The sequence below is a fragment of the Xiphophorus couchianus genome, chromosome 7, assembly GCF_001444195.1.
Source record: "Xiphophorus couchianus chromosome 7, X_couchianus-1.0, whole genome shotgun sequence".
Classification (NCBI taxonomy): domain Eukaryota; kingdom Metazoa; phylum Chordata; class Actinopteri; order Cyprinodontiformes; family Poeciliidae; genus Xiphophorus; species Xiphophorus couchianus.
In genome coordinates, this window is record NC_040234.1 from 26,403,071 (window position 1) to 26,422,189 (window position 19,119).

A 19,119-nucleotide genomic window follows, 5' to 3' on the forward strand; every position below is an offset into this window, starting at 1 on the left:
AACGCGGCGCAGATGTTTGCTGAATAGCAAATGGGAATTCTCTTTAATGGATATCTGGTGTGGATTAGTTTGCAGTTTCTAAATTGAGATCGAGGCACTTATGCATACCATGTGTCTAACGGCATCTAAGGACATCTTTCTGTGGTCTGCTTCAACAGGCAGCCAGAGCTTGCTGGAGGAATAACCTAACTTCCTGCCAGCAGGTGGTCCTCAAGATAATTTGACTTCTCACACAGAAACTAAAACATGGGCAGAATATAAAGAATTTCTTGGACATTTTAGTGTAACTAATTATTTTGGGTGAAAACAAACCCCATTTAGCATTTGACAGATTTCCTATTTGTAATCCTTCTTGTTTTCATTCTATCTGTTCATGTTTCATTGGCCTCATGTAGTTCTTGAACATCAACAATCAAAATCTATCTTTCGGTCTGAATGTAGCAGTGAATAACAAAACATAGAATTTTGTTCACTAATACCCTGCTTCGTTAAACTTCAACTCCCAAAGTAACTCTTAAAAAGGTAAATAGATTTGTCATAAGAAGATTTAGCAATGTCACTTCCTGTCATGAAAAGGGGTGTTGATCTATGTAGCAGCACAAATTTTAACTAGGCTACTTGAGTAAAATTGGCACAAACACCCTTAAAATGAATAAAAAAACTATGAATCCTCCACAGAACGAATTGTACAGGACAAAAGATGGGTTTGTCAATTAACCACTAACTGCACTGTCTTAGCGCTGACAGTCAACCTCCTGTAAACGCAGAGAAACAACTTACCATTACCGAAAAACTTTTTATCCACCAGTCCTCAGTGTCCATGCTAACTAGCTTTAGCATTCATGACAGGCTAGGCAATTAGCAAACACCTGGTGAAACTGCACATCAACTGAGCTCATTGTAGGAGCTATTTCTCGGTGCAGCGCTGGTAAAAATGGATAAAAGGGTAAATAGAGGAGTGATGTTGTGATAACTTACTGAATGCCGAGCTTCAGAAAGAGTAGGAGCTTCTTAAAGCGAGAATACCTTGAAATTGGTGGCTTACTAAGTCAAATTTCTTTGAAGTCATGTTTGATATATACAGGATTTTATAACACCTGAAGATAACATAGATACTTGATTGTGCTACACAATGTTACTAAGTGCCTGGAAAAATGTGAGTGACAGGAAGTGAGAACCTGATTAAATCCTGTTTAGAGTTCCCCAAAAACAACCTGATTCCAGCTCTACAGCTTCTTTTCTGCCAGATGTGTCGCTAACATGAAATTTTGAATGACTCCAGTAAGATTGTGTTTGTCAGCTTAAGTGTTATAATCATATTCAGTTTGATGTTTCCGTTGGACCTTATTTTACACCACAGTTCCAAACAAGGACTGAAATGTGAGGAATTTTGCCCGGTAGTGGAAAATGTGTGACAGATAATCCGCCCGCACAATCACTTCAAGCCTCAATGCCCCGCTTTGTTTCAATGTTTTATTTTTTTTTCCCCGGTGACTTTAGTTATGTAAGAGATTAAACGTGTGGGAGAAGGTGGAGATGTTTTGAGCGGGCAGTCTGTCTTAGTGGAATTAGAGGCTGGCTGTGCGCAGACAGGGAGCATCATGTGGCTGGAGGCTGAGGGCTGAGGAAGCTGCTGCCGACCCGCCGTCCGACTCAAACCACCGGGGCTCCATGTAATGATGCCCACCTTCTCGGTCATGTATAAAGGAGCTGTGATCATTAGCAGGTAAGAACCGCTGGAAGCCTCGCGGGGCGGCGGGTTTCGCCGAGGAGCACTCGGTGGAGTAGCGAGCGGCGCGGCGTTCGCCGGAGACCGGAGCTGATGGAAGTTGGGTTCTGGATGTGGGGATCAGTCCGGAAAAGTGGGAACGATGCTTTTTGCTGCGGTCGTTTTTAGTGAGAGAGTCCTCACTATCTGCGCAGGCTAGTGGGGAACATGCGGATTCACAGGTGTCTCTGTTCTGGTAACCGTGAACTTTCTGTGCTGCCTGCCACTGAACCTGAAGCTGCGTGGATTTCCTTCACGTGGAATAACAGCCGTTGTAAACTGCGTGGTTGACTAGGAGCCACTCCAGCTCTGCTTCTTTTTCCAAATGTGGGGCTGTTCTTCCAATTAGAATAAATTCATTATCACTTACTGAAAATGTAAAATTTTCTTATTTCCGTTTTAAAGTTACTAGCCAGATGTTCTTTAAAATCAATCAAACTAATTATAGTTTTCTGTTTATCACATGTAGGAAATTATATTAGCTAGTTTTTCTTTTTTGTTTTATGTTGTATAATTAATTGTATTCACAGTCTGGTAAATGCTTCCTATAAATGTGTTGACATCACATAAGGTACACTTATAGAAACTTTTTTCCCCTCACACTAAACTCTTGATTCTAATTACAACTTTTCCTAAGTTAGTGAAGTAACTAAAAGACATGAAAAATAATTGTAACATTTTAGTCCCACCCTCTTAAATCTCTGAGCTGGCTCACCCGAACTCGACCTGTGCCACAGTCTGATTTGGATTTAATAGCCTTTGGATTTAATAGCCATCACTTTCCTGCAACTCCACTCATTTCTCAAATTCCTTCAGTGCTTCGTCTGACCTTTCTTCCATTGAGTTGGATTTCTCTGGTAGACGTTTAAATGCGCCAGTCAGTGAACAGAAGGAGAAGCTGTGAATGATGACATCAATTTTCTGAGCTGTTTTAGATTTGCGGTTGAATTAGCATTAACAGCTGCCTGCTAAGCCTCGGCACTTCTCTCTTGGCCATGGGGAATGGCTGTTTACAATGAGAAATTGTTGGTTAGCTAATGTAGCTAACGTATACAGTTAACTTCATAACGTCAGACTGGCACATAACATGCATTAGCGACTGGATAAAATCATATCCAACTAATCTGACCTTCAATAGAGTCCACACCTCCAGGAAACAATCACTTCTCAACAGCTGAGGGTCCAGAGCTTCTGGACGAAGCGAAACGTAGAGCAAGAGGCTGGTTAATCTCAACAAGGTCTGTCACTCATTTGTACAAGCAGCAGATATCCAAGACAACTAGCAATGTCATGATAAATGTGAGGATCTGTCACACCAAAACATTTGCGTTCTATCCTTCACAACGTGTACGTATTGTGTTTTGGAGGTTTTAATCATCAGCAAAATGTTCACTACAAATATTGAATCATGCGCCTTATTAGCTTAGCTTAAGACATTTTATTGTCTGATATATGAATGTAAATGTGTTTATGTCAATTGGTTTGTGTGGATTGTGTCTGGCAGGAACATCTACTGTTGTGATACACCGTCCAACAGTCTAAAATATTTTTATTGAAATACTAATTCATAACATTTATAACATATTAGCCAATATTTATTTGACCCAAGGAGGCCTTTACAAGATAAATATTGCCCACTCTGATATTAGGAGGACCATATATTTGTAATGGACGTATTCTACCTCTGAACAAACCTAAATCAATTCTTTTCCATCTATATGTTGTCAGATGTGACATTTTTAACGTCTGAAGGACTCTGGACTGATTCAAGACTTTTGTGATGTTGAACTTGTGGCAGTGTTCGTCGCCAAAGAAGTGTTGGACTCACATTACGTAATGTAATCCTCCTACATCATGTAACTGGATGGAAAAGACAAATCCAGTTTTTAAACCCAGCCAAAACAGAAAGTTTAAAAAAGAATTAGGAGAAAATCTTGGCTCCTCCCTGTGTTTACAAATCTGTCGCCAAACCGTCCCGATTAAACCGGGTAAAAATAATCTTCTCAGAGGAGAAGACGCACCAGACCCAGATCCAGAACTTCTCCTGGGGTTAGAGATGACGTCTTTCTTCTCATGGCAACTTGTAAGATAAGTGAATTCATCCACTCTGCCTTTTTCAAACCGTTAGCTCCAGTAAACATGTTGTACTTACGGCAATGTTCAAGTCTGAACACTTGTTCATATTGTCAAGAAAGCTGTCTTCATACAAAGAACTAGGCACTGTTTGTAATATAATTTGTTTAAATGTTTCATTCACTGTTAAGCTAAATCTAAGTTACATCCTGATTAAAGAAACTGGTGAAATGGCTAAAAACAGCTCTTGGTTATTCAGGGTGTTTAACATTTATCTCATCTGTTTGTTGTTTATGAACTTCCTCATGTTGCACCGCTGGTGAGATTCATCGAGAAGGAAAGAAACGTGACTGAGTTGTTTTTTCCCTGCATCTTTTGAGGAAACAAACCTTTTCACGTTTTGGCACACAAGTTGAAGTGACTCGAGAGAGAGGAAGAACTCGACACTGTGCATCCTGAGTGAACAAGGTCTTGTTTAGGAAGAGCAAACACGTTGTAAGATTTTGTAACGTTACTCTGTCATCGAAAACATTTGCGTTTCGAGGCGGCCGAATTAAAGAAGAGGTAGGTTATGGGGTTGCGTTGAAGAGAGTTGCTTTATTAATCAGATATCTACAACTGAATAGTACCTTTCTTTCATTTGTCACATTGAATCAAACCCAATCACATCACACAGTTTACCTCAAAATAAGTGAGTCTGACTGAATTATGATAGAGGGCGAGTCCCCTCGTAGTGTTATGATCTACAGTGAGTGTAAAAGTGTTTCCCTTCTTTCTGATTTTTGTATCATTTTGCATGATTGTCACACTTCAGTGTTTCAGAACCAACCTAGTTAAATATGAACCAAAAGCAACACAAGTAAACGCAAAATGCAGTTTTAAAACAAAGTCTTTATTATTAAGAAGAAGATTCAAACCTGCATTGCCCTGTGTGGGAAAGTGATCGCCCTCTTATCCTGATAACAGGTTGGGCCTCCATTACAGCAGCAACTGAAGTAGAGGAATTTTGGTCGACTCCCCACACACATCAGAAGGTTCGTGAGCGACCTTTTCACTGACGCATTACAACATCTCAATGACATGCAGGTCAGGACTTTGACTAGGTCATTCCAAAGTCTTTGTTTTGCTTTTCTTCAGCCAATCAGAGGTGGACTTGTTGGTGTGTTTTGGATCATTTTCCTCCTGCAGAAGCCAAGTTGGTTTCAGTTTGAGACCCAGCAACAGACGGCCAGATGGACTCCTTCAGGACGTTTGGGTTGACAGCAGAATTTATGGCTCCGTTTGACACAGCCAGTCTTCCAGGTCCTGAAGCAGCTTATAACAAGGCGGTCTTTTGCGGCTGGATTTACAGTGGAGATGAAAGTCGAGGCAGAGTAAGGTGGAAACAGCAATGGTTTACTCTTCACACACACAAAATCAAGAACAAAACCACAGGTGCAACTGCAGCCTTAAATAGTCCCGGCTGTGAGGGACCAAACCACCTTTAATTCACGGGGGATCTCTAATATACTAATTTCCACCTACTTGAATAAAATCACTTTTACCAAATACAAAAATTTCTATTTACTTTTTATAAATATTTTATGTTTTATCCTCACACCATAAGCATCATTAAGAAACACCACAAAGACCACAAACATTCCCCCCCACACACACACTTTTCCATGGCCTCTCCCGGAACCTATAAATGGTGTCTTGACCCCCGGGGAAGTATTTGTCCAAACACCGAGGACAGGACACAGGAAAGACGGGTGAGTCAGCCATCTTGGCACCTTCAACCTTAACAGATTATGCATAAACATTTGCTCAAGGTTTACCCACCAATAGCTCATTGCTCTGAGTAACAATTACTCTCCCTTCACAAGTAAACACCTCACTTCTCGATAAGGAGCAGCTGTGCTGAGTCTAGGACAAAAGGCTACATGCTAACCACTAAAAATACTCAATAAATACAGTTAAAATCTCATGTGTGCAAATTGTTATTGATGTGCAAATCTATTCTTAAGGTGCAGAGCTAAATACAGTGTTTGTTAATAAAGTGCTCTTAAAGAGTTATACAGTGAGTTAAGTAAAAATAGTTCCAGTAATGAAGATCTCTTCATTACGCAGCTAAACGGCCCCAGACCATCACACTGCCACCACCATGCTTTACTGTTGATGTGATGTTTTTCTGACATGGGGTGTTTAACGCCAGACGGAACGAGACACACACCTTCCAAAGAGTTCAACTTTTTTTCTCATCAATCAATCAATCAATCAATCAAGTTTATCTCTGTAGCACTTTTCAGCAACAAGGCAGTTCAAAGTGCTTTACAACATAAAAACACAAAGAATACGAAGTTGTACAACATACAGTCAACAATTGTCAAGGGCCATTGTTACACATTAAAATGTTTAACATTTCATTTATAATGTTTCAAAAGCAACTCTAAACATCTGGGTTTTTATTCTTGTAAAGAAGATCAGTGTTCCAGCTGTTTTTCAGTTTTCTGGAAGTTTGTTCCAGATTTGTGGTGCATAGAAGCTGAATGCTGCTTCTCCATGTTTGGATCTGATTTTGAAGATGCAGAGCAGAATCAGAACCAGGAGACCTGAGAGGTCTGGAAGGTTCATACAAACCAGCAGATCTTTAATGTGTTGTGGTGCTAAGCAATTCAGTGATTTATAAATTAACAACAGTGTATTAAAGTCTATTCTCCCAGTGAAGGACTGTAGAACTGGGTTATGTTCTCTACCTTCCTGGTTTTGGTCAGAACTCCAGCAGCAGTGTTCTGGATCAGCTGCAGCTGGAGGATTGATTTGTTAGGCAGACCTGTGAAGATGCTGTTTAATAATCAATGTGACTCAAGATAATCCACAGAATGTTTTTCCCAGAAGTTTTGGGAATCATCAGGAGGTTCTGGAAAAACTGAGATGAGTTTTAATGTTCCTTTTGCTCAGCAGTGGCTTTCACCTTTGAACTCTGCCATGCAGGCCACTTGTGCCCTGTCTCTTTGTTATGGTGGAGGTGTGACCTCTGACCTCAACTGTTGTTGTTGTGGGGTCTTTTGGTGACCTTTTGGATGAGTTGGGTTCAACTTGGTCGGCTGTCCACTCCTAAACCACTGTTCCATGTTTTCTCCATTTATCTGATGTCTTGATTGAGACGGTGAACTCATTAGCTCTGTATGCGCGTTTCATTTTATTCAGGTGTGATAGACGAGTCAAATTTGAACAAGGGGGCAATCACTTTTCCACACAGGACCTTGTAGGTTTGGAATGTTTTCTCAATATAAAAACCTTCATTTAAAAACTGCATTTCGAGTTTACTTGTGTTGTCTCTGACTAATATTTAAAAGGAAACCAGTTGGAGGACACACTCTGTTTCACACTCTGCATGCACTGAAATTGATCGGACCGCTGGCAGTGTACCAAGATGAGCACAGACCAGAGACGAAGTCACAAATGTTGATGCGTACAAAAACATAACGGGTGACATGCTTCCTAGAGTTCTAAGCATTGAAAAGAACTGGGGGATGTTCCAATAATTTTTTTTTTTTTTTTAAATCACTGTAACACAAATATAAATGAATAGAATTGACATTAACACATCTGAAGTTTTAAAAACAATGATACCATGACTTTAATGAGATGATCTAATTCTCTGTTCCGTTTCTTTAAACACCCTGCAGACAGAATTGCTGATCTGTCTGCAGGTATTCCTATTTTTGCTTGAATGCGTTTCACTTTATTCACCTGTTTTCTGTTGTCCTCCGTCTCTTCCAGGACTCTAATGGGTCCATATGGAGTCGACAGAGCTGTTCATTCCATGGAGTTCACAGACTGTGAAAATGGCCTAGGTAAGTTACCTTTTTTTTTTTCTGTCTTCAGCACCCAAGAACACGTTGCTGTGGCTCTATATCTGTATCCTCTTTTGCTGTTTCTCTTTAGCGTCAGAGTTCTCAAAATAAACCTGCAGCATCACTCAGTGCTTCCCTTCCTCTGTGTGGTTTATGATGGGCTGCATCTCAGCCTGTCACAGACTTCAGTCTGCTCTGGCTTCAGACAGGAGGAGGACGCGTCTTTCCAGTCAAATAAACGTCTGTGCTGCGAAAGCAGGCATCGCCAACAATACATATATGTAAAATTTCACACAAAGTCCAGAATATATATCATCCTGGTTAAAACTCCTTTCTCTTAATATCTGGACTGTTTCTGTCATCGTCAGAGGTTTACTGATGCTGCATCCAAATGAATCCTGAAGTAAGAAAACAAATGCTACTTTTAAAGAGATTTTCTGTGCAGGGAAGCACCTCTGCTGCTGTTGGTGTGTTTGTCTGATGGGGGGGGGGGTGACGAAGTGGGTCATGTGGCAAAGCCCTAACCCACTTAACTCAGATGGGCTAAGAATGCAGGAGCCGCTCTTCTTTTTATCCTCACTTTATTTCCTCATCCTCGGGTTTGTGCCTTCATATGGACAACAAATCAGTCACAAGTGCAGAAAAACACAGTGGCAAAGGTTTGCAGTAGAGATTTGTTGAAAAGTCACGCTTCAGTGCGTTTGTACTTAGAATTGTAAGTGTGGTTACATTAGAACGGTTAGTGGGAGATGTAGAAATACTGGAAACTAGGATTCACATAACATCATCACCGGTTAATGTATTAGCGTTGTTCTACTCCTGATTGCGTAATGAGTAATAGCTACCAGGACATTATTTAGATGTTTGCAACACTGTTAGTTTGTTGTGTTGTAGTCAGAATATAATTAAAGATGCACCAGGATCTGTATTTGTAGAGAATAAACTGGACTCTGTTGAAACTGCACAAGTTTAGCGCATTGCTTTTTATTTACAATGCAACAATCGATTTGGTAGTTTCATGATCTGCAGTTTTTTTTTTTTTTATAAAGCTTGAGGAACAAGAAAAAAACTATTTTAGCCAGTTTGGAGGTAACTCATACATTTATCATGATATTTTGTGGCACTATTGTGATAACAACAAGAACTATTTATTAAATCTTTTTTAGGTAAATGTATGGCTGACACAGCAAACACAAATACTGCTGTTGAAAAACACACTGGTACAAATCACCCATAAAGAAGTGTGTACAAGTTAGCGGCATGCAGAAGTAACTGCATTATATCATTAACTGCATTTTATCATTCTTTTAAATGTGCTGATATTTGTTGATACTGTCATTGAACAAACGTTGGAGAAAATAGTGAAACTAACAATTCCAGCAAAATGGGCAGTTTTTTTTTTTGGGTGGGTGGGTTAGGGTTTATTGTGACAACGATGAATCAAAACTCTTATCGTGATAAAAGATTTATCACAGTAACTGATCATCGATGCGATAAATGTCCACCCTAAACACCATACAGACAACAGTTAGCACATCGTTAGCGCTTATCCATGCTACCTACCCTGAGCATTCACAGCGGGTTCTGACGGGGGGAACTAGCTGTTGCGTAGCAGTGAGCAAGGAGGGCTAGGGGAAGTGCAGCACACACGAATGACTGACAGCACTAAGACCCTCCCCCTGGCTCTGATTGGTTGTTTGTGACGGAGTGGCCTGTTTCTGTCACAGGATCACAGGGAGAAGGAAGAAGAGCTTGATGTTTTTCACAGATTATCTGTCCCATGCTATACTGCCAGTGACAGTTTTAACAAACATGTGAGAATCATAATGTTTATAAACGCTACATTCAGCAAATTTTAAAGAATTATTGGGTTAAGCACCTAATATTAGCAGTCAGTGCTGCCTGCATGGCTAGCCTCTGTGTGTGTTGGACTGGAATACATCTGGAGTTGACTTCCCATGCAGAAGGTAGATTCTAACTCTAACTTTGATTCCTCCTGAAGGCTGCCAGCTTTTCCAAATCCAGCAGGTTAAATTACAGTCAGAAGCTCAAAAGAATAGAGCAGAACAACCTTCATGTCATCTGTTCAGTCTTCCAGCTATCTGCTGAAACCGGTGCTGTTTCCTCGCTGCCTGATTGAACCGTAGACATGTGGCAGGAGACACAGCCGCCTTCTAATTGATGTCTCTCATATAGGAGTTTTCCTCTGACTTTTTTCAAGCACCTTACTGATATTACAAGTAGCTGAGTTTGAGTCTTCATCACTCTCTTTGCCATCCACCATTGGGAGCTGAATAATGTGAGCATTTTCAGGAATCCCGTCACCAGCTGCATCTGAAGTTTAACCTCATGAATTCGATTTTATTGGATTGTTGAACCCAACTGATCAGTCATCATCTGGACGAGCTATGAGGCTTTTTTTTTTTTTCCTTTTTACAGCAATTTAATATTTAAAAGGGAAAGTCTGAAAGCATCTGTCAAACTTGAGTGCAACATATTTGTACACCCAGCGAGCAGCGGGGAACATTTGTGCTCAAGCACTGAAGTCATGTAACGGGAAATCCAGTATCTGATTAAGAAAACATGGAGTTAAACTGTTGGAACAGAAAAACAAGCTCTCAATGAAACTCACCCAGGTTCAACAGACGCAAGTTATTCTTTACAAGCTCTCAGAGTGGGGAAGTGTTTTGTCCTTGGGTAACAAACATTCCCTTCATCCCTTTTTTTAGCATTTGGAAGACATGTGAATGTAGAGGAGAAGGGAGGCGCTGCTTCACATGTACCGGAATAATGTTTTTCTTATCTTGCGATAGGCGAGTGCAGGGTGGGAGTCAGAGTGGGGAAGAGGCTGTTTTCCTCTGAGAGGAGAACAAAAGGAGGGAGGACAGCGACATGGAAGTGCATCACCCCCATTTTTTAAGCATTTTTTTTTTCCAACAGGCGGTAATTAGCTGGTGCCCCTTCGCTCCAGACCCAATTAGTGTTGCCACTCTGTCGCTGTGGCGACAGAACAGCAGCAGCCTGGAGCTGCAGAAGTTTAATGTATCGCATTCGCTGGAAGTATGGCGATGGGAAATGTAAGTGGAAGAGTTTAGAGATGCAGACGCTTAAAGGCTGCGCTGATCAGGGAGCAGAGATACGCTGGCTCCAGCTGCTCCCACACTATCACTTCATTTCCTACGTCTTTGTTCTCTTGTATCTCACAGCTATCTGCATGTTGAACTGTTTCATCTTACATTACATAAAATGAAATGTTATTCGTAGCAGTCCCCCGCCCCCAGCTCTTGATCAACATTCAGCGCAGCCTCAACGGGTGGTTTTCAGTTTTTTTTTAGTTTTCTCTTTAATCCGTATCACCATGATCACAATGAAACATAAAACATATACTAACATTAACAAGGTTTCCCCCCAGAAGACTAGCTAGGCCTGGTGGTAGGAGTGCTTAGCAAGTCTACCAGTTGCCCCACTGTGTTTCTGTGTTTAAAAAAAGGCTAAAAATTGAGAAATTTGAAAACTAAAATATCAACTACAAAGAAAATATCGGTGCACTAAGTAAAATTAGCCTTTATATAAACCCATCTTTGCTATCACTGTAACTGATGTATTAAAATAAATAAACAAACATTTAGTCTGGTGGGGGGTAAAGTAAGGCCTGGTGGCCCACCAGGCTTATCATACACTGGGAAACTATATCATTTATAATTGAGCTGAACATTGTCCCTTTAAAATACAAAAGGGACATATATTTATATATAAATATATATATATAACTATAGTTATATATATATATTCATATATAAATATATATATATAACTATTTTATAGTTATATATATGAAATTTTGTTTTTCTGATTTAGTTATAAAACAAAAAAACATCAATATTGTGCTTTTACTCATTTTATTTTGAAAAGGAAAAAACAAAGCAATGACCCATGTACTGAACTATACGGCCGTATAAGTCTAATGATTGCTGTCGTAAATATTCCTCACTGCCCAGAGTTGCTGTAAGTCACAATAAGTTGTTGGTTCACCCTATATTTTTTTCAAAAGTTGACCCTTGCTTTAGTTTAAATGTTCCACCGTTAGGAACTGCAGTTCCACCTCGGTGTTCTGAAGGCGTGGTGAGTTCGGTCCCTCAGCTCTAATTGTATTCCTCCTGAGTCGTCGCTCTGCGTTGTGGTAGACGTTGGGCTCGGTGGAGCAATGGCTAATTGAACCCTCAGGTTCAACAACAAGACAAAAGTCCAACAAAGACAGGCTTACACAGGCTGCCTTTGTACTTGGCTTAGACATGGAAAATCACGTGTTCTTTACCATCAGCTCACAAGGTCAGTCAGTTCCAGGAACAAAGCAGAGAAGACTTCCTTAGCAGTGTTGCCTTCAGAAGTAATAAGACTCTGCCCTTTGACGAGCTGAGTAGAGGGAGGGATAAAGACAGAGATTTTTAGAATAACATCAAGTTTTGTTAATTATTATTTTTCCAAAATACCAGACAACAAAACCTGACCCTTCTCTTGTCCCTCACTCTTAGCCCTGGACCCACATTTGTGTTTAAAAAAGCAATAAAAAGCAAAGATTTGGAAACATTTGCAAATCCCCTGACAAATGGAAGAAAAATAAATAAATTACTTGTATTTCTGATTAGAATATGTTATTGCAGGAACACAAAGAGGAAATACAATGCACGTGTATTTGGATGTATCTCACAGTATATAAGTGAATAAAGTTTTTGTTAGGATCCTGTGTTTTGAACAGCAGAGCTAAAGAGGGCAGTAGCGGATTTTTATGCCTTTGCTGAGGCAGATAATATCAGTGGATAAGATCGGCTTCACATTGACCAAACTCCCAAAATTAAAGAAACAGGCGCAGATAAACCGGTGCACCCCTAATCTTAATGCAAATATCTGGGGGTGAAAACTGTTTGAATGGGGATCAAAATCACAACTTTTTAAAAAGTTTTTTTTCCATTTTCAGCTGCTTTCAAACTGTTCTGTGTTAAACAAACCAAACCCTTTGATAAACCCGTTTATTGTGGAGATACTGCACCAAGAACCACTGAAGGAAATAATAGAAAAACCTCAAGGGTTTGGCAAGAAAAAAGTCAATGTTGGAGGAAAACTATTAGCAATGTCCAGTAATGTTGACCAACTCATGTTTAGTAGAACATGACTTTTGTTTGAATTGTAGATTAAGGTGCTCTGGTCAGAGGAGACCAGAAATGACTAGCAGACTTCTATGTTGGGTGGAGAATAAAACTGAATATCACCCTGAAAACAGCAGGATGAAACATATCGGCAGCGTTATTCTTTAGATTGATTTTTATGCAGGTAATGGGAAGCTGACCAGAGTTCACAGGAAGATGGATAGATAGAGTAAAATCCCCCCAAAAAAGAAAACCTGCTGGAGGTTTCAAAAAGAACAGACGTTCACTGTAAGCTCACAGCCAGAGCCACAACGGACGGTTTATATCAGAAGGTTTTCAGGTGTTTCACGTTCTGGAATCACCGCCGGCTTGAGGTTGCTGCTCTGCCCGCAGCCGACCTCTGTGTTGTCAGAAAGTTTCTCTCCATAGAGTCGGTTTTCTGTCCAACACAGACAGCATCTGCCAGCCAGAAAATTCCCTGACTCTGCATGGTGGCAAGTGTCGTTTGTCCGGTTTACCTTCTCAGCCATGCTACAAACACTGTCTGTGTTTTTTTTGTTGTTCTCATCTAAACACAGGCACATCTCTTAAGGTATTTAACAGCATGGGGCTACGCTCCGGTGATGGAAGAGGAATAATGACTCATGTGACTTTCCCATTGTTTCCTGTCAGCAGGATACCTTAAAACTGTGACAGCTGCTGACCGGTGACCTTCCGTTTCTTCCCTGGAGCTCACAATATTGCAAATCCCATCTGTACACAATTATTCATCGTTTCATTCATTATTCATTTATGCGCCCGTATTAACATTGCTTATATTTGGAGTTGCCAGTCAAATATGGCGGAGCAGCCAAACAGCAGCCCCTAGCCGTGTTAAACGGAGAGAAATGAATCCTATTGAGTTCTTAGTTACGTAACTAAGGAGCTGCTCGCCTAGACGTTTGAATTTGCGTTACATTTAGCCTGTATGGATCAGCTTGCAAAAAAAAAGCTAAAGCTGGAGGAGCTTTACTTAGAGGAGATTTTTCTACTTCTCTGCCCAGGAATCAAAGTGATTGGCGGAGTGAAAGAGCTAACGGGAGAGGAGTTCGGAGTCTACGTCAAGCGGATTTTACCTGGTGGCCTTGCTGCAGCTGATGGTGAGTGGAGTCACTGCAGCGCTCTAAACGATGATGCAAGGTGACTCCTTATTAGAACTGATTAAAATGAATTTAAGTTAAGGAGAGGACACTTTGCAGAGTAATAAAAGTCAGTGGTACAATTGTAGAGGCATTGGTTAAAACAAACATCTACATTCATTTCATGTGTAAAGACGTTGACAGGCTGAGCAACAACACGCGAACAAATTGTGTTAAACTTGAACAAATGCGACTTGATAAAAACAAACTTCCTGTCAGGCTAAAATCTTTGTTTATTTTATTCTTCCCCATTCCATCTTTTGGACGCTCCTCATCCTGTCACCATGGCAACCACTGAGCAAGTAAAGCCCAAGTGCAGGTTTATGTGCTCCTATTGAGCACCCTAGTGAACTCAGCACCTGTAACATCACATTTATCAGATTATTAGAACACTATTCAGTTTTCTTACTTCTTGAGTTCCTTTGTAGGTTTTGGGTTCTTTACTACTTCAACATATTTCAACAATTTATATATCAAAGCATCCAGTTTCTTCTCAAGCTTGAATATTTCTGGTAATTTCAGTTATTATAGTTTTTGAAATATTGAACTTTTTTTTGTTGCATTGAAATGCATAAAAACCCTTCCTCCATTGGGCTCCATGTAAAATCTTTTCAGCGACTCTCAGTTCAAAGGGTCATTTTCAAATTGCTTCCTCTCCTAAATGGCAGCATGGAGAGGCATGAGCCCAAGCAGATTTTTAGGTCAGTGAGTCATGGCTCTCACAGTTCAAGAATGTTTTGGATACTAGTTACCGCTTTTAAATGATAGGAGTCTGTTCAACTCCATGTTAGTCAGTGGAACTCTGTTCATTTCTCTCAAACATTCTCATGACTGTTTCACATCTTTAACCCTATCCCACTGTAAAAAATATGAAATAAATGTTTCATGCTTTTCTGGATTTGATTTCTATGGTTCCTTCACCTGTTTTAATGTGGCTCAATATGGAGCCTGGAAAAACTATAAACTGGACTAATGAATGGATTCTTTAAGGAAAATAATTAGACTTTATGAATAGATTAGTACTGGTAGTGGTCATGTTGATACTCTGGGTAAAATTCGATTGCATCAATGAACATCATTTAAACTGTGGGAAACAATAAATACGTTTCTGTAGCTTCTTTGCATATGCGTTTGGCAACATCTCAAAAACTAAACCATTTATTTAGCTTTTTAAAGCTGTGACATTTAAAATGAGCCGCTTCTGATTTCCCCATGAATCAAAACAATTGATTGCTTTTGTCAGTGGAATGTTTCCTCTTTTTATGTCCATGTTGTGAATAAGAAAAAAAGCACGAGTAAAGGGAACGTAGACGCAGCGGTCAGAGTTGTCAGGATGAATACCTCTGGAGTGAAGGAACTGGTACTTTTGGAGATTCTCTTGTGAGTGCAACATGAATAAAACACAACACAGCATTGTCACGACCTACTTTCCCCGCAATAAATGATAGATACCAGGCCCAGATTTGCAAGTGAAACTGTAGTACCATGTCATGTTTTTGTGAGAATTACCTCATACATATACAATACAATGAAGGTGTTATTTAAAAAAATAAAGACAGACATCAGTCCCTCTCAAACTTTTTCCACATAATGATTATTTCATTAATATTTGAGGTTATAATACAACACCTGTGTATCTACAGTCTCTGATGTTTGCTTGTTGGTTGTGCTAGATGGCACGCTGTGGTTATGTATCTTTTTACAGTTCAAAAAGGTTTCTAGTGTTATGACTCTTATAATGTATAGAATCATCTGTAAGGAACAGAGTTTAGATATCATGGAACAATGACTTTGGACTTAAATTTGTTAGTTTATGCGTGACATTATTATTTTTTTAATCGATGTAAAATGTTTAAAACTGTGCGGGACAGAGCAGCATAGTTTTATTTCTGAAAGATAGCCTATGTTTCATTTATAAAACCATTGTTTCATTATATTCCACTTAATCTGGGATTGGGTCGTAGGGCCAGCAGCCTCCTCTGTCTGAGACCTGACTCCTCAGGCAGACGCTCAGGAGGGGTACATGTCACAGTCGGACCATGGGGGGGATTTTCCCCTCAGACCGTCAGTTCTCGAAACGACACACAAAAATAAACCTCAAATGACCCCATCTCTTAAGACCGCAGGAGGGTCAAAAACAAAAATAAATCCCTTGTGTTGAACTGATCATCCACCTGATTAACCCAGTATTGACAACAGGGCTATTAACCATTTACAGGAAACCTGTTGCCGGGAGACCAGATCCTGGAAGTAAACGGGGATACTCTTGTTGGAGTCACAAGTGAAAGGTAAGGTTTTTTTTACACTTCCTGCTGGCTGTAAACTCCTGATATTGAAACAGTGATATTATTCAAACATTGACTTCACGTTTTCATGTCTGTCTCACAGAGCTGTGGACATCTTGAGAACAGCATCTGCCACAAATCACATGCGCCTTCTTATAGCCAGAGATGAAGAAGCAAAGTAAGGAAACCAAAATGTGTCACAGTTGATTTAGTCGCCTGCAGGTTTGAACTAAACCTGAATTCATTTATTGTTTTATTTGTGGCATGAAACCAGGTCAGATTAAATAAAAATATTGAGTAATAATGCACATTTATCACTAAACGGGTTTGGTTTGGGCAGATGTTTTTCAAATTAGAATGAAGGGACTTGGAAGTTGTTAATTAATGTTCACAAACTAGTTTAGAGCCAATAAACCTGTAAAATTAAACTGTAGACCATTTATCGTATCGTTTATCAGTTATCATGGTAAATTTCTTGTCATGATAAAACTTTTGATTCATTGCTATGATAAATTCCAATGAATGTTCAAAACATTGTTAAATGGAGGAGCAATGTTACGATGAAATCCTGAAGGCGGAGTTTCTTAAAGAAACAGAGGCCTAATTTTAAGGCATTAAATTACAAAGTCAAATTTCTGCTAAGTCAAATATGACTTAGCAGTCAAATAGCTTTTTTTTTAAATAAAAACTGAAGGTAAAATAATTATGTGCTATAATTATTGATCTGGAAAACACAGAATTTTGCCACTTTAGATCAGTACAAACAACAATGAGAAAAAAAAACGGATTTCAGCAAAAACTCTGAATTGAACATCAAGACTTGCTGAGCAAACGTCGCCCTTTTTGTCTGAATGAAAGTGTGTCTGACAATTTCTTCAGCTTTCTGCCTGCTTTTAGTCACAGTGCTGCCTGCTAGCTAGAGGGTAAACATGCAGAAGCACCTGAACCACATTTATAATGCAGTCATAGCATTAGCGAATAAGGAGGAGGGTAGTATTAGTGCCGAACCGGCTTTCTAATCTGACTACAACCAGTTTGGGTAAAAACAAGGTCAGCCCCAGCTGTCAGCATCACAGGCGTCGCCCTTCCTTCAAATCCACCGCACGCAATCTGATCCGGAACTGTGTGCTGAAAAAGCTCTGTTGGAGAGCCACGTTTTCTACAAAAGCCGTTACCAGCCTTGGTATTTGCTGCTTGTAATGTCTTTAATGGAGAAGGGTGGGATATGGTTAGAGAGGAGCCATGTCAGCAGAGACCCAGAGGAAATATGGAGTGAAGATGCAGGGAGCTAAAAATCAGACGGTGGCTCCCAAAAATAGTTAATTTCCCTCAGTGCAGTGAGGCAGCCTTACACTCCTGCTTTGTCCCGCATGCAGAAGAGTAACGGGGGGAGGGCTTGACCTAAGGCACTGCTCCTGACGAGATGAGCCTCGTCTGTTAATCTGTGCTCTGTACTTTAACTATCCTGCCATGCAGAGGGAAGAGAGACAGTCAGGAGGTGGGATTACGGCCGTCTTACTAGCCGTACCCCCGTCCACTTTTCCCACTTAGACTCCGTTTGATCAACACTAGACCTCTTCCAACTTTGCGGGACTGTTACACTGGGGGCATACACACAATGCAGAAGACTATCAGGAAACAAAAGGATCAGACACTGTGAGAAAGATCAGGACAATCAGCTTAGAGGAAAAGAAGCACAAATAGATGTCTGGATTTAAATGACAATAGGTTTAGTGAGGAGACGCAGGTACAGGAACGGAACTGAAGGATTTCTCTCACACTTCAAGTTTTTGAGAAACTGTTGCATGATGATGTGTTTTCCGAGAGCTGAGTGTACATGAGCGTCTGCATTGTCTTCAGAGTTCTAGCATTTCACAGCCGTCATGCACGTGAACAGCACTCTGGGTTTTGACCATATCCTCCATCCGACTGAAAGTTCTGCCCTCCTATGAAGGTGAAGGTATTATTAGTCCAGCATGGCAGACGAGCTAACCCCCGCCCTGCCACGGTTACAAACACTAAATATCATTGAAGCTCAGATCCCAAATAATCCTGTCCCAAGGTTGAGAAGTTCAAATGATTCTTTAGGTTATTGAGCCGTAATTCTTGCAGTTAATTCACAGATCATTCATCAATGTGGAGGAAACATACTTACCATATCATTTCTGCTTCCTTATTTTGGCCCTGTTGCAATTCAGTGTTTTATTTTATGCCATTAGTGTGAACTGTTTGGACTTGCAAATTAACTAGCAAATGTCAATTCTATTGCTTGTTTGCTCATTTGGTGGAGGTATGGCACACGCAATTTATTCATTGTGACTGAACTTGTGGTCTGTTGAAGAAAGTTCTGAACCTGCCTGAATTACTTAAACCTGGGTAGATATAAGCTGCGTTTGCATTATGACTGTGCGCAAAACTGTCAGTATTTGAAACCCCCCCACAATTTCACAATTCTGTTTCCATTAAATAAGAAACAAAATTAAAAGCATACATGTGTACATTTGTTCACACAATAAGGAATTAAAAACCTACTTCCTGTCGTCTTCTGCTTCATGGTTTGCGTCAGTGGTGACATCCTGTTGTTGATCATGTGTGTGATGCCAATAAAAGTGTTCCCGTTGACGTTTTGTGAAATAAACCAATTTTGAGTTGGACAATAAAACCTCATCCTCATTCTATCACTAAATCTTTTAATCAAAAAAATTGTTTTGTCAAAATTGGTGTGTTTATATTAAGCAATTTTCTTTCAAATTGTCAAATTGCTCAATTATATGGTCAAAAGAAATGCAGCTACTGTTGTTTTCCTGAGCCTGGTTGGAAAGGATCAAGCCA

General features: G+C 40.0%; 1 protein-coding gene across 5 annotated transcripts in view; it reads left to right on the top strand.

The window, feature by feature from the left end:
- LOC114148603 (syntaxin-binding protein 4) overlaps positions 1 to 19,119 on the top strand; it is a 63,272-nt gene that overhangs the window by 16,126 nt on the left and 28,027 nt on the right. For 4 of the 5 annotated variants that reach the window (XR_003596307.1, XM_028023998.1, XM_028023997.1 and 1 more), the window contains exons 2-5: positions 7,607 to 7,680; positions 13,868 to 13,963; positions 16,221 to 16,290; positions 16,391 to 16,465. Coding sequence is in view for 4 of the 5 variants with exons in the window: in XM_028023998.1 (XP_027879799.1) it covers positions 7,607 to 7,680; positions 13,868 to 13,963; positions 16,221 to 16,290; positions 16,391 to 16,465 (315 nt within the window). In the remaining variant the exon portion in view is untranslated. Of the gene's footprint in view, positions 1 to 1,531; positions 1,727 to 7,606; positions 7,681 to 13,867; positions 13,964 to 16,220; positions 16,291 to 16,390; positions 16,466 to 19,119 lie in introns of those variants that run through there. The other variant, XM_028023999.1, reaches the window with a different exon arrangement.